We start from the raw sequence: 13,176 nt of genomic DNA on the forward strand, positions 1-13,176 counted from the left end.
CCATGCCGCCCCCACCTCCCCTCGCCCCATCGCTCCAGCCGGGTATCCCTTAACTTGGCCAGAGTTCCGCTTCCTTGGACCCTGAACTTGTGCCCTGAGCCCAGTACTCAATGCCCATCCGTGTCTTGCTTGGGGTTCTCACCCTCGGTGACCTCACGAGGCTCTTGCACACGCTGGCCTCTGGCCTGCTTTGCCTGTCCCCAAATGGCCAGGCCTCTCTGAGTGGAAGCTCAGGGATTCTCCCCCCCACCCCTGGTGGTTCCTGGGGAACTGCACTCCCCTGGGGTAGGCATTCCAGAAGCGCCAGATGACTGAAAGGGGGAGCAGCTGGGGCCGGGGGAGGCTGGGGTTGCTCATTATCATGGTACCTGACACCCTCTGTTCTCTGTGAGTCGACCATTCATTCTCTAACTTTATTGGTTGCCTACTGTGTGCCAGGCAGTGTCTGAGGCCTTGGCCATTCAACTGGGAACAGGACAGGGCGAGGGAGGGAGGGTGGAGAGGGATGGGTGGTGGGGAGAGAGGCAGGGCTTACCTCCTGGGAGCAGGGGCGGTGACAGCAGTGCCTTTATTTTCTTCCAGCCCAGAGTGCTGGGCCCGGGGGTCTCTGCAGCATGTCGCTGCACTCCTGGGAGTGGGAGGACGAGGACAGGACCAGCACAGGGCCCCTGGTCTCCCCGGGCAGCTTTTACCAGACCAGGAGTGAGTGTGATGTGGAGGAGTGCCTGAAGGCCAGGGCGCAGGTGTCAGATTCTGACCATCAGTGCAGCAGCGTGGAGTCCTCAGACGGGCCTGCCAGCAACCCCAACTCTGACGTGCCCCAGGTCGTCCCCTGCCAATTCGTCATCTCATTGGCCTTCCCAGCGCGTTTTGGTAAGTGCTGGAGCAGATTTCTGACACTCTGCAAAAGGAGAGTGCACCAGTGACCTTCTCCCAAGAGTCAGGGCACCTGTGCTGCCTTCGTCCTCCACTGGCTCCCCCCAGGGGGCTGGCTGATGCCAGGAGCAGAGATCAGGAAAGAAACTGTAAGTTCAGGGGCCCTCTGTGGGCCAGGCAAGTAAGTAGTAGTAGGGGGCTCCACAGACTTAATCCTCTCGACAACCCTAAGAAGTAGGTGATGTTATTTCTGCCTTTTGCAAATAAAGAAACGACGGAGAGGTTAGGGCATTGATTCCTATAAGCTGGTTGTGCATCACTTAATTCCTTGTTTAAAATATGGACTCTCAGATGTATTGGAACAAAATCTCTGAGTGTAAAGGTATATCAGTTAGCTATTGCCACAAAAATGTTGTGTAACAAACCGAAATGAACTCGCCAACTGAGAGGCTTCAACCAGGAGTCCCTGGTTCTTCTGGCTGAGTAGGTGGGCTGAGCAGGCTGGGCTCCTGGCAGTGGCATGGCTCTGCTTCCCGTGTTCTCAACCTCCTCAGGACATGTGGGCTAGCCCAGACACCTTCTTATTATAGAAAGCCAGAGACATCCAAGAGGGCAAGCCCAGTCACCTAAGCACTTTTCAAGGCTTTGGGCACCTCCCACCTGCTCACGTTTTATTTGCCAAAGCAAGTCACGTGGTTGAACCCCAAGATTAGGGGCAGAGAAAAGTACTCCACTTTTTGATACAGTATTTTTTCTTTTTGTCTACTTGAACTATGCCCCCATGATGATGAATTTCAGCTTCTCCTTATAGTTCTGTCAATCCTTGCCTCAGGTATTTTGGAGACTATCAGTTAGGAGTGTACCAACCTTAGAAGTGAGCTATCTTCTTGGTGAATTGAGGTTTTTGTTATTATGTCTGACCTCCTCTATCTATAATGATGCTTTTTATCTTGCATCTATTGATATCAAGCAAAAGAGCCTGGAAAAAGACAACTGGTAAATACTAACCAAAATAAAATTGGTGCTTATTTGATCATCTTTAATCCTCACGTCTCTTGCAACATCTTCTAGACTTATTTTTCTTATTTCGGTACTTCCTCCAAAGACATTTACAAAACAGATTGCTGTGCAGCGAAACTATAGCTGACCTCGCACACCTGGGCACGCTTTCCACGCTAGTGTGTCTGAAGGATGTATCTTTGGCTGGATATAAAATTCTAGGTTCAATGATTTTCCTTCAGTACCTGAGTATTTATGGATTTGTTTATAAATGTTTTATGTAAATTGTTTATTTAAGACAAATGAGGTCCTACACATTCTGTTCTACAACTTGCTTTTTAAAAATTTGACGGTATGTCTTAGATATCTTAGAGGATATGAGCATACTTGTTTTTGCTTTACTGTTGTTTTGTTTAACATCTATTTAGTATTCTATTGTATATCTCTTATCCTACCCCTCATTGGTGGACATTTAAGTTGTTTCCAAACGTTTTTGGAATAACCATCCTTGTCTGTACGTTTCTGTGCGTATGTGTGGGCACTTGCGTAGCCTGAATTTCAAGAAGTGGGATTGCTGGGTTTCAGATATGCATTTACATTTTTTGATAGATATTGTCCAGTTGGCCACCAAAGGGGTTGTAGCAATTGGCCCTCCCATCAAGGGGAGATGAGAGGGTCTGTGTCTCCACTGGTTGGCCCACCTTGGATTCAATCGAGCACAGACCTGTGAAATGCTGCCAGCTTTCTGGTCAGTTCCACCTTCAGGAGAAATTCTAATGCCTACCAAAGACTGGCAGGAGAAGCTTTGTTCCAAACTCTGCACAAAAGCTAACTCTTCTGGTGGTACAAAATTCACACAGAAGCAGTCTTCTGGGTGTTCAAAACTTGTAATTTTAGAACTACAGCTTTAAATACAGTCATATTTTTATAGAATGAAATTTGGATTAAATATTTATGGAGCTCCCGAAGCATCTTTTTGTGGTGTGTTATGTGTGTAAAGCCCCAGCCTGGAGGGTTCAGTTTAAGGTCAAGGGCGGGCCGAGGAGGCTCTGGCCTCTGGCTGAAGCCCAGCCTTCGTTCTGCATCCTCTTCCCACCCGCCCCACACTGAGTAGCTTTGCTCATGAGGTTTTGCTGGGCTCTGCCCTCTGCCTGGAAGGGTGGCCTGCTCTGCCCCTACAAGACTCTGCTGAGGTCCCCATGGGGGGCTCTCCCCACCACTCCCAGGCAGTTTACCTCTGCCTCCTCTGTTGTACCTCAGAACCTTGCTTATGCTGCTGGTATCACACAAACCACAAGGTGCTGGGATTTTTTTTGTTTGTTTTCTTTACCTGCTTCTTACTGCCAAGGCTAGGGTGAGGCAGGTGGAGCGTTTAAGGAGATGCTCACTCTCAGAGTCATGCACTGAGATTTTGCACCCTGGCGTCGAGTCCCTGTCCTGCTACCCTGCTGGCTAGGAGCACTGGCCCTGCATCTTACTGCCAAGGGGGGCGAGCAGCGTGGGTGCACGTGCCTCCCACAGCATCGGCTCGTTCTTGGTTTGAGGGAGCTATGGAGGTGGGTCTGCTTTTCCAGGTGAGGTTAAAACAAGACTCATTAAATCTACGTCTTCTAGGTCATAAAGGAAAATATACAAATTTGATGGAAAAATATAAGAAACAATCTAAAATGGACAAAGGTGCTGCAAAGTCTCGCCGTTTCTACCACATTGAGTATTTCCTTCTGCCGGATGATGCCGAGCCTAAGAGAGTTGACATTGTGGTGTTTCCAGCGGTGGCCAAAGTGTTCTTGGACTCAGGAGTAAAGGTGTGTGTGTGTGTGGCCTCGTGTATAGCATAATAGCAACTAGACAAAGTGTGTTTGCTTCCCCTGGAACTTGCTAGAAATGCAGGCTCTTGGACCCCACCCCAGACCTACCAAATGAGACTCTGCACTGACCTAAGAAGACAAGACTTTCTATTTAGATATTTTTACCTAGTAATTTGTTTGGTGTTTCAAAAGCGTTTGGAGCTCTTGCAATTTGTTTCTTTGTGTGAGTGCATGTGTACACACACCCGTCTGCCCACACGTGCACTCCTGCCTGTGGCCCGGCTCTGGGTCAGTGCTGGGAAGTCATTGGAAAGGACACTATTTGCAGGTAATTGCTTTGACTTTGTTTTTTCTGAGGAACCCAGAGGCGTGATGCGCCCAGTTCCTGACACCCATTTCCTGATGTGAGTTGGGACCTGGGAGAGAGAGAGGCACAGAAGTCAACAGGTGGAGAGCAGGGCCCGGCCTCATTGCCAGGAAGGGCGAGGCTGGCGGTGGCCTTTCATCTCCGACTGCTGATCCTCCTTGCCTTCTGCACTTCCTGCCTCTCGGTGTTCTTTTATGCAGACCGTGAGGCCGTGGCATGAAGGGGACAAAGTCTGGGTGTCATGGGCCCAAACTTTTAACATCAACATGACAAAGGAATTACTAAAGAAAATAAATTTTCACCAAATAACGTTGAGGCTCTGGGACAGTAAGGACAAGATTTCGAAAAAAGTTCGGTATTATCGACTAAAGGCTGCTGGGTACTCAGAAGACGCAGCCTCTTTCGGTAAGTCAGGTGTTCGTGTTTTATTTGAAACATTTCTGGAGGCTCGTGGCTTCTCACCAGTAACAGGATAAAAGCCAGCACGCCCTGGTTTCCTTCATCTCCTTTTCTTGGTGCCGACATTGGTTTCTGCATCAGTGACCCATCGTCCCGCCCAGACGCGCTCGGGCATTAGGAAGTGCTGCCCAGTGGGCAGTGTCTGTGTGCATGCACATTAGCCATCACCTCCTCCTCTGCCACCTTTCGGGACCTCGTGTCCCTGGGTACCCGCCACTGGCCTGTCTCCCTGGACAAGTATGGTGTATTCACTGAAAAAAATGAGAGGATACCAAGAAACAAAAGCAGACTACAAAATCCTACCATCCCAAGACAATCATGGCAATATTTTCATATAGACCCTCTAGATTCTTACTTGTGTAAAAATTTTATCAACGCTGAAAGTCTCCTGTTTACCTCCTCTCCAGGGAGAGAGCTGGGAGGAGTTGAAACACCTAGACTTCGAAGTTAGACAGCTGAGTTTGAATTCAATCCTGTCTCCATCTTGAACTAGCTGGCAGCCTTGGACACATTCCTGCCTCCTCTGGTCCTGTGCCCCCGAGGCAGCGCGGTGGGAGCCATCCCCCCAGGCATAAGCAATGAGGAGGGTGCGCGTTGTCTGTAGAGAATTTTACAACTGTAGTAAAATGCTGCCAGTTAGACTGTGCCGTGGTGTTCATCTAAGATGCGCCCAGTTTGCAGGGATGTTGAGAGGTAAAAGCAATGTGCCTCTTAGAAGTGACGGAGTGTGGTGCTGTTATTGCTCGTGTCGGCCACTTCCAGACGAGTACAACTATCCCCACGTTCCAGTGAGCAGAGTGAGAATGTCGCTGGCTTCGAATGAGCGCCAGTGCCAGAATCAGAACCCAGTTTTCTGTGACTGGGCCACCTTTGCATCCTGTGGTCTTCCAGCCTGTCTTCTCAAGGACGGCTGACATTGAGAGCTTGGGGCTTCCGATTTTGAATCTTTTGCTTATATCCAGGGTTTCTTACTCTGGGCACTATTGGCATTTTGGGTCAAGATCATTCCTTGTTGTGGGGGACTGTCCTGTGCTCTGTAGGATGTTTAGCAGCATCCCTGACCTTTACCCACTCGATGCCAGCAGTAGCCTCCCAGCTGTGACTGTCAACAATTTCTTCAGACATTGACAGATGTCCCCTGGGGCTGGGGGCAGGGGGAGGGGGCAGCAAAGTCGCCCCTGGCTGAGAATCACTGGTTTATATCTAAACTGCTCATTGTAACGTGCCTGTGTGGGAAAATGGGATTTCAGGTGACTTTTCTCACTTGGATCACAGGAAAGACCCACGTCCTCAGGATGTGGGCTCTAAACCACCTGTATCAGAGGTACTCAGAGTGCCGCCTGAATGTGGATTCCAAGGTCCGCTCCAGAGCTGCTGGGCCAGAATTTCTGGTAAACATCTGCCCGGCAGTGGGCTCTCATTGGAGCAGGGGTGCTGGGGCGAGTGTATCAGGAAGGCTTCCTGGAGAGGGGGCCAAGTTTGGAAGGGTAAATGGGACCAGCTGGCCAGACCAGGAAGGAGGAAGGGTGCTCTAGGCCCTGTGGGGAGGGCCCTGGGCCTTTTGCTGTGCGTGTTCTTGAAATGATAGCACCTGGTCTTCATCGAACCCCATCCCAAGCCTGGCACCACTGCCTTTTATGTGGAATCATTTTTTGCCATTAGAAAAAGCAGGGTGTGTTCATTTTGTAAGACAATTTGGAAATGGACAAGCACAAGGGAGAAAAAATCAAAATCACAGGATGCCCGACCAGAGAGAGTCATTGCTAACATCTCCCTGTGCGTTTCATATGTGGGTGCAAGATTTTAATGAAAACGGGTCTAGTGTGCATGTTGTCCTAAGTCCTGCCTTTCTTCATCTAAAAGAATATCCTCTTGAAACTGTTTCTTGGGAGTGCAGAAACCCCGTAAGAGGTTTGTTCCACATCACAAAGGGGCTGGGAGATTTACATGGATGCCCGGTGGGTTGTGTGCCAGAACTTGTTAGCTTTCAGCCTGCTGGTCTTAATGGAACATCCCAATCAAGAGTTAGCATTTCTCTCCTATTGATACTGCTCAGGGCCTGCTCGGTAGTAGGTGGTGAAGTTCATGCGCTCAGCTTTGGTGGCCCGGGGTTCGCAGGTTTGGATCCCGGGCATGGGCCTAGCACTGCTCATCAAGCCATACTGTGGCGGTATCCCACATAAAATAGAGGAAAATTGGCACAGATGTTAGCTCAGTGACAATCTTCCTCAAGCAAAAAGAGGAAAGATTGGCAACACCTGTTAGCTCCGGGCCAGTCTTTCTCACAAAAAGAAAAAGAAACTGCTTGGCTTCTCAGTATTGGACAAACACTGCATCATTTTGAAGGCTCCCAAGTTGTAGCTGACTCCCACTGTGCCCTCAACTCTTGGCCATCCCCTCACCCACCGCCTAGTTGGTGCCTCTGCCTGTGTGTTGCTCTCTGGATCTCTCTGTCACTCAGCTGGCTCTTCTCTCTGCACCCAGATTTTTTTCCTGTGTCTTCTCTCCTCCCATTGTTCCTTGACCTTTCCATATCACCCCTTTGACCTTAGCACTTCATTGCTGTGCAACTTTTCATGGCTGCCCAGTGTCTTAGGGAACCGAGTCTGATTTCTGAGTCTTGCCTTGAAGGCATCTTATAATTTGTTCCCCAAGGCTCCTTTCTCATGGTCACTCCCACCTTCACACCTGGTCTACCCCTTGGTCCTCAAAGACACTAGGATTTTCCTCATTGTAGGGCCTGCCTTCAGGCATTTGGCCGTACCTAGGAGGTTCTTAGCTTCATCTCTTTCTCCAAAATTTATCTATCCTTCGACACTGAATCCAATTCCACCTTTTTTCCTCCACGTCTTTCTTGTAACTTCCATTATCTCCACTTGTTCACTCACTACCTCTGCTCATTCAACGTATTTTTATATATTGGTCGCTGCCATGTACATGCAAAGCCCCATATAGATAGAAGTGAAAGACATGGAGGGGTCATCTCCCTAGCTGGGGACAAGGAGCTCTGGGTGTAGTCCCGGCTTAATAAGGACCAGCTCTCTGACGGCAGGAAAGTTAAAGTGTCAGATTCAATGCCTTCCTTAAAGTGGAGCGTGATGAGTAAATGGACCAACATCTGTCAAGTACTTAATGGTCTTGTTTGGAAGAGCCATTGCCAGTTGAGGTTTGAGTTTCCTGGTGTTGGAAACTTTGAAGCAGCCCCCTGGGCAACAGCTCCCGGAGGTCAGGACCTTGCCCATCTAATCCATCTCCAGCGCCAGGGGAGTGGTTGTTGCATAGTAGGTACTCAGTAAGGATGTATTTTTGATTGAGTTACTGAGTCTTTCTTCTCCTGCATTCTAGAGGAAGTGAGACATTTGGTTTTAAATCAAAGAAGCTTGTCTGAACAGGGCGTTCACATCGAAGAGACGTGGAGCCAGGAGTTTGCACCAGGAAAACTAGAAAAAGCAGGAAAATGCTTAAAGTCTCTGCATGGTGAGTGGAGACGACCTTTGAAGACAAGCTGAATGCAAGACTGTGTCCGAAGCAGTGGTCAATGATGTTGCCGGGGCGGTGCGCGTGCACTGGTGTCCTTCACGTGTGTAAGCAACTTCTGCTCGGGCTGGGTCACCCTGCCAGCACTGCTCTCACTCACCTTTTGTTGTTGATTCTTTTTCTTTGTGTAAGTTTTGTTTATTTTGTGACTTACAAAAAAACTTTTCTAACTGTAGAAGTTGCGTACGTGCTTTTTAAGAAAATTCAGTGAATATAGAAAAAGAGAAAACAAACAAGGAATAGTAATGTATAATTCCATCACCAGGAACAAAAATTGTAATATTTTGGTTATCATATTATAGCAAATTCCTTTTTTTTTGTTCCAAGACTTTTTGTTTTTAGAATAGATGATGTTATCTTGGATACATGATTTTGTATTCTGAGATTAATATGTCATCACATGCACTTTTTTGTTTCCCTAAAAACTTTCCATAAACTTCTTTTGTGGTGACTACATAATATTTTATCTGCTAGTAGTACTGTAATTTGCTTAACCATCCCCTATAGGTGTGAACTTAGGAATTTTGGGAGTGTTTTCAGTAATCTCTAATGTAAGCAGTGCTGAAGTGGACAATTGGATAGATAAATAGACTTCTCTTATTCTTTTTTCTCTATAAGGAGCTGGAGGCCTCCTCTTGCCTCCATTTGTCCAAATAATCCTAATTAGTCTGTATATTCATTCATTTTCTTATTTATTGTTAGCAAACCTTTTTACTAAATGCTTGGGGCTGGTATTATAAAATGTGTAAAGGGTCCTCATTTCTTAGTGGACTAGCATGGAACAAGTTTGGAGATGCTTGCTAATAAATATTATCAGGTTTTCACCCAGGAGGGCCTGAAAGTTTTCCCAAGAACGCCGAGGGATGTGAAAAGCTGCTCAAAACAGAAGATCTGGCCACAGTTCAGTAAGGATGGACTCATGTTATCTTGGGGATTGGGAGCAGAGCCCCTTGTGTAACAGCCCTACAGATGCCCACCGAGTGTCATGTAGATTTTTGTAACTTCAGTTAAGTTGGAGTTGATGCGATCTGGATGAAATTAAAGGAACAGAGAAAGGAATACTTGTGTTCATGAGCACATTTATCCATCAGGCATTATACTTTTCTATGCATTAGTTTCTCTCACTTAACCCTCATAATGATCACTCTGTGAGGTGGTATTACTATCTCCATTTTCTACACAAGGTAACTGAGTGGTTAAGCAATTTGCACAAAATTATAAAACTGTTATTCTTGGGACTCTTAGAAGTGTTGGTAAAGCTAGGATCCCAACGCACATCTTCAGATTACTGAGTCCACAGCCTTTCCTGCTGTGAGTGTAGTTGCCCTTGGGGCCTCTTGTAGCCTAAGAAGGGATTGGTGAAGGAGATTCCTTTGATGTTGTGGAGACTAGGGGTAGAACGGAGGCCTAGCTGGTGGCTCTGGGAATGGGATAGGAAAAACAAGGGAACATGTCATTGAAAAATCGTGATTTTTAAAAAATTGTTTTTGCATTGAATTTGTAGATTAATTTGGGAAGAGTTGACATTTTTACAATGTGAAGTTCTCCCATCCATGATCATGGTATATCTTTTCACCTAATTCAGCTCCCCCTTTATGCCTTTTAATAGAGTTAATTTTTTTCTTCCTGTTGGTGTAGTGGATAATTCCTGTAAATGAATTCCTGGATGTTTTAGAGTTTTGGTTGCTTTTATTAAAAAAAAATTAGTTTCCATCATATTTTCTACTTGGTTAGAAATTGATATTACAAGCGTGGTCTGCAGACCAACGGCATCAACATTACTAGGAGCTAGTTAGAAATGCAGAGTCTCAGGCCCACCACAGGGTTACTGAGCCATAATCTGCATTTTATGTAACAGCATTACCCGGCAATTCACATGCACATTGAAATTTGAGAAGCATTGGGTTAGAGAATGCAATATCATTTCTTTTTTTAATCCGCTCACATTTAGGCCAGTAAAGAGGTTCTTAGATCTGGTCCTGATTTTTTTAACCTTCATTTATTTTTCTCTTTGTGAATTTTCCAGATGGAGTACTTCAAGAGGACCGACTCTTCCTTTGGGAGTGGCAACTCTGACGGAGATGAAGGAATTAATTGAGAGATCATCATTTAGCAGCTTACCAAACATATTAGAAAAGCAAAAAGTTCAAAGTGAGGATGAGATTTTGGAATTTTATAATATAACTAGACTTGGAAGAATTATGAAATATTTCAAATTCTGAATATTTCAATAAGATTCTGACCAATTCCATAACTGATGTCTGACCAAATGTTACTCAAAAGTAAAAGAATACCGTGTATACTTTCCCATTATCCATTCCATCCCCACCATCCATCCAGCCGCCCCACCCCATCCCATCCCATTCGCTTACCGGTGTCCTCCCATCCACCCAGCCTCTCTATCGCATCCCTTCCGATTCCACGGCATTTTTGTGCTCCTAATCCACAGTGTTGTGGATATAAGGAACATAAACATCTTTAATGTTGACTGGAGACTTTCAAATAAATAATTACAATTCTATGTGATAGAGGCTATGGTAGAGGTGGGTGCATGGTATCTGGGGGAAGCACAGAAGAGTGGGGGTCTGCAAAGACTCTCCTTGGAAGGTGAGCTGTTTGCTTCTTATAGTGGAATGAGGGAAACAGCATCTCAGGTTGTGGGACCCACTCCTGCAGAAGCACGTAACCTTAGTGGCAGACTGCTGAGAGCCAAGGATCCTCAGAAGCCACTAAATCACGTCCTCATTCTTGGCCTGGATCGCCTCACCAGTTTCTCAGCAAGCACTTGGGTTCCAAGTATGAGGTAGAAAATTCTAGAGCCGGTCCACTTGCTGCCTCCTGGGATGACCCATTTCCTGTTTGTTCAGCTGCAACTGCTACAGATCCTTTCCTTAACTTTCAATTAATCTGCTTTTCCTGGTTCTAGGTCACACTCTGAAGCTGCAGAGAGAAGTGACTGCTCCAGTCAGGCTCTCTGCGGCTGTGGGAGACACAGCTGAACAAAATTCCTTCCTATTTTCAAGGCCCTAAAAGACCGGTTCACACTTTCACATCTGAACACCTCTCAGCTCCTTCTGAGCTGTCTCTTGTCCTGATTAAACAGCCTCATTCCTTTTTTATGTTCTTTAAGCATTTTAATGAGGTTTTCAAGCCATTCTTTTTATTTGGAAATAAAGATAGAAAAGTACACAGAAAAATAACAATGTACCCACAATTTAGGTATTAATATTTTTGCCATATTTTCTCCATTTCTCACTTGTTCCTTTTTTCTTTAAGAAATAAAATGTTACAGATACAGATTAGGTCCCTTTTGGATCCCCTGCTTTTAAGAAGCATACCCTAGGGTCTGGCCTGGTGGCACAGCGGTTAAGTGTGCACGCTTTGCTTCTCGGCGGCCCAGGGTTCGCTGTCGGGATCCCCGGTGGGGACATGGCACCGCTTGGCAAAAGCCATGCTGTGGCAGGCGTCCCACGTATAAAGCAGAGGAAGATGGGCACGGATGTTAGCTCAGGGCCACTCTTCCTCAGCAAAAAGAGGAGAATTGGCAGTAGTTAGCTCAGGGCTAATCTTCCTCAAAAAAAAAAAAAAAAAAAAAGCATACCCTATCCTGGCACAGAAATTGGTGTGATCCTGTCCTGCTGTCCATTCTTTCTCACATATTCATTCAACATTGTGTTGATTTTTGTTTTTATCTGTTAGAGGAATGATTTCGTACTGTACATATCTTCCTGGAGTTGCTCTTTGCACTCAACTTTGTTTCTGAGATTTGTTCGTGTCAGTATATGTAAGTCCAGCTCCTTCATTCTACCTCTGTGGAGTACCCCATCAGATGGATGGACCATCCTTCATCTGTGCAGTCCCCCACTGAGGGACACTTTTATCATCTCTAATTTCCCGCTGCCACCAGCACTGCGATAGCGGGCATCCTTGTACAGGTCTCCATGCGCATGTGCCGGAGAGTCCAGGGCGTTTGTCCGGCGGAATTACTGTGCGTGGGAGACGCGCCTTCGCCCCTCAGAAGATGCTGCCGGTGCTACCTATTTGCTCTCGCAACAGCAGTCCCGAGAACTCCAATTTCTCCACGTCGTCACCCATGCTTGGTGCAGTGAGGGGCTAACTTCCTGATTCCTAGTGGGGTTGAGAGCATCTCATACGCTTATTTGATGACACTGTTATGTGATTTGCCTGTTTCTATTTCTTTGCTTATTTTTCTGTTGGGTTTTAAATTTTCTCTTACTGATCCGTAAACTTTATTTTTTACATCTTCTAGATAATTATGCATTGCCAGTTACACACATTGTAAACATCACAAATTGTGATCTGTAACTTGTCCCTGTACTTTAGGCATGGTGGCTGGTTTTGTACACCAGTTGATTGACTGTTCCTTTCTAGTTTGTACTTTTGGTAATGCTCAAGAAGCCCTCCCTTGCCCAGATGGCAGTCTAGTCTCCTGTGTATACTTGTGGTTTTCAAGTGTTTGTTTCCTTCCTTTAGTCTGCAGTTCATTTTGCACATGGCATGACGTGCCCAGTAATTTCATTTGCCTCCACATGGATTGTGAGTATAATTACCTGACTAGTCCATTTTCCCCGCTCATTTGAAATGCCACTTCAGCATCTACTAAGTCTCCTTATGTGTGTGGATCGACTTCTGGGCTTTCTAGTCTGTTCCATTGGTCTTTGTATCACGGAACCAACAGCTCATGGTTTTAATGACCATAGATTTATATGTCTTGTTATCTCCTTTTTCTTCCTGATCTGAGCTTGGCACTGAGCTGAGGATTTTATGTTCCTTTGCTCATTTACTCTTCTCAGCACCCTGGAAGGCAGATGCCATTGCCCCCATTCCAAGGATGGGGTAATTGAGGCTCAGAATGGTTAGGGGGCTTTCCCAGGGTGACACTTTAGGGAAGGGGCAGAGCTGGTTCTGGAACTTTGGTGCTCCAACTCCAAAGCCCAAACCTCAACCCTCCCCTGTGGTCAGAGGAGACCTGTGGTTGTAGTGCTGTTGCCATCAGGGCCACCGTCACCCCCTCTGCCCGCTTTCTCGGGTAGTGGCGGCTGAGAGATCAGGACGCCCCTCACCCTCTCCCTGCAGATAACCGACAACTCGTCTGCTGTCCACGTTTAG

The 13,176-nt window shown here is 46.4% G+C and overlaps 1 protein-coding gene across 7 annotated transcripts in view; it reads left to right on the forward strand.

Annotated features, from left to right (window-relative positions):
- Positions 1–13,176, forward strand: part of CFAP92 (cilia and flagella associated protein 92 (putative)) — a 126,687-nt gene that overhangs the window by 10,085 nt on the left and 103,426 nt on the right. For 3 of the 7 annotated variants that reach the window (XR_011426778.1, XM_005600340.4, XM_023619877.2), the window contains exons 2-7: positions 583–873; positions 3,490–3,680; positions 4,251–4,455; positions 7,855–7,986; positions 8,864–8,951; positions 10,073–10,197. Coding sequence is in view for 6 of the 7 variants with exons in the window: in XM_005600340.4 (XP_005600397.3) it covers positions 615–873; positions 3,490–3,680; positions 4,251–4,455; positions 7,855–7,986; positions 8,864–8,951; positions 10,073–10,197 (1,000 nt within the window). In the remaining variant the exon portion in view is untranslated. Of the gene's footprint in view, positions 1–582; positions 874–3,489; positions 3,681–4,250; positions 4,456–7,854; positions 8,094–8,863; positions 8,952–10,072; positions 10,198–13,176 lie in introns of all 7 variants that reach the window. The other 4 variants (XM_070237185.1, XM_023619876.2, XM_070237186.1 and 1 more) reach the window with 3 other exon arrangements.

This window comes from Equus caballus, chromosome 16, assembly GCF_041296265.1.
Source record: "Equus caballus isolate H_3958 breed thoroughbred chromosome 16, TB-T2T, whole genome shotgun sequence".
NCBI classification, from domain to species: Eukaryota; Metazoa; Chordata; class Mammalia; order Perissodactyla; family Equidae; genus Equus; species Equus caballus.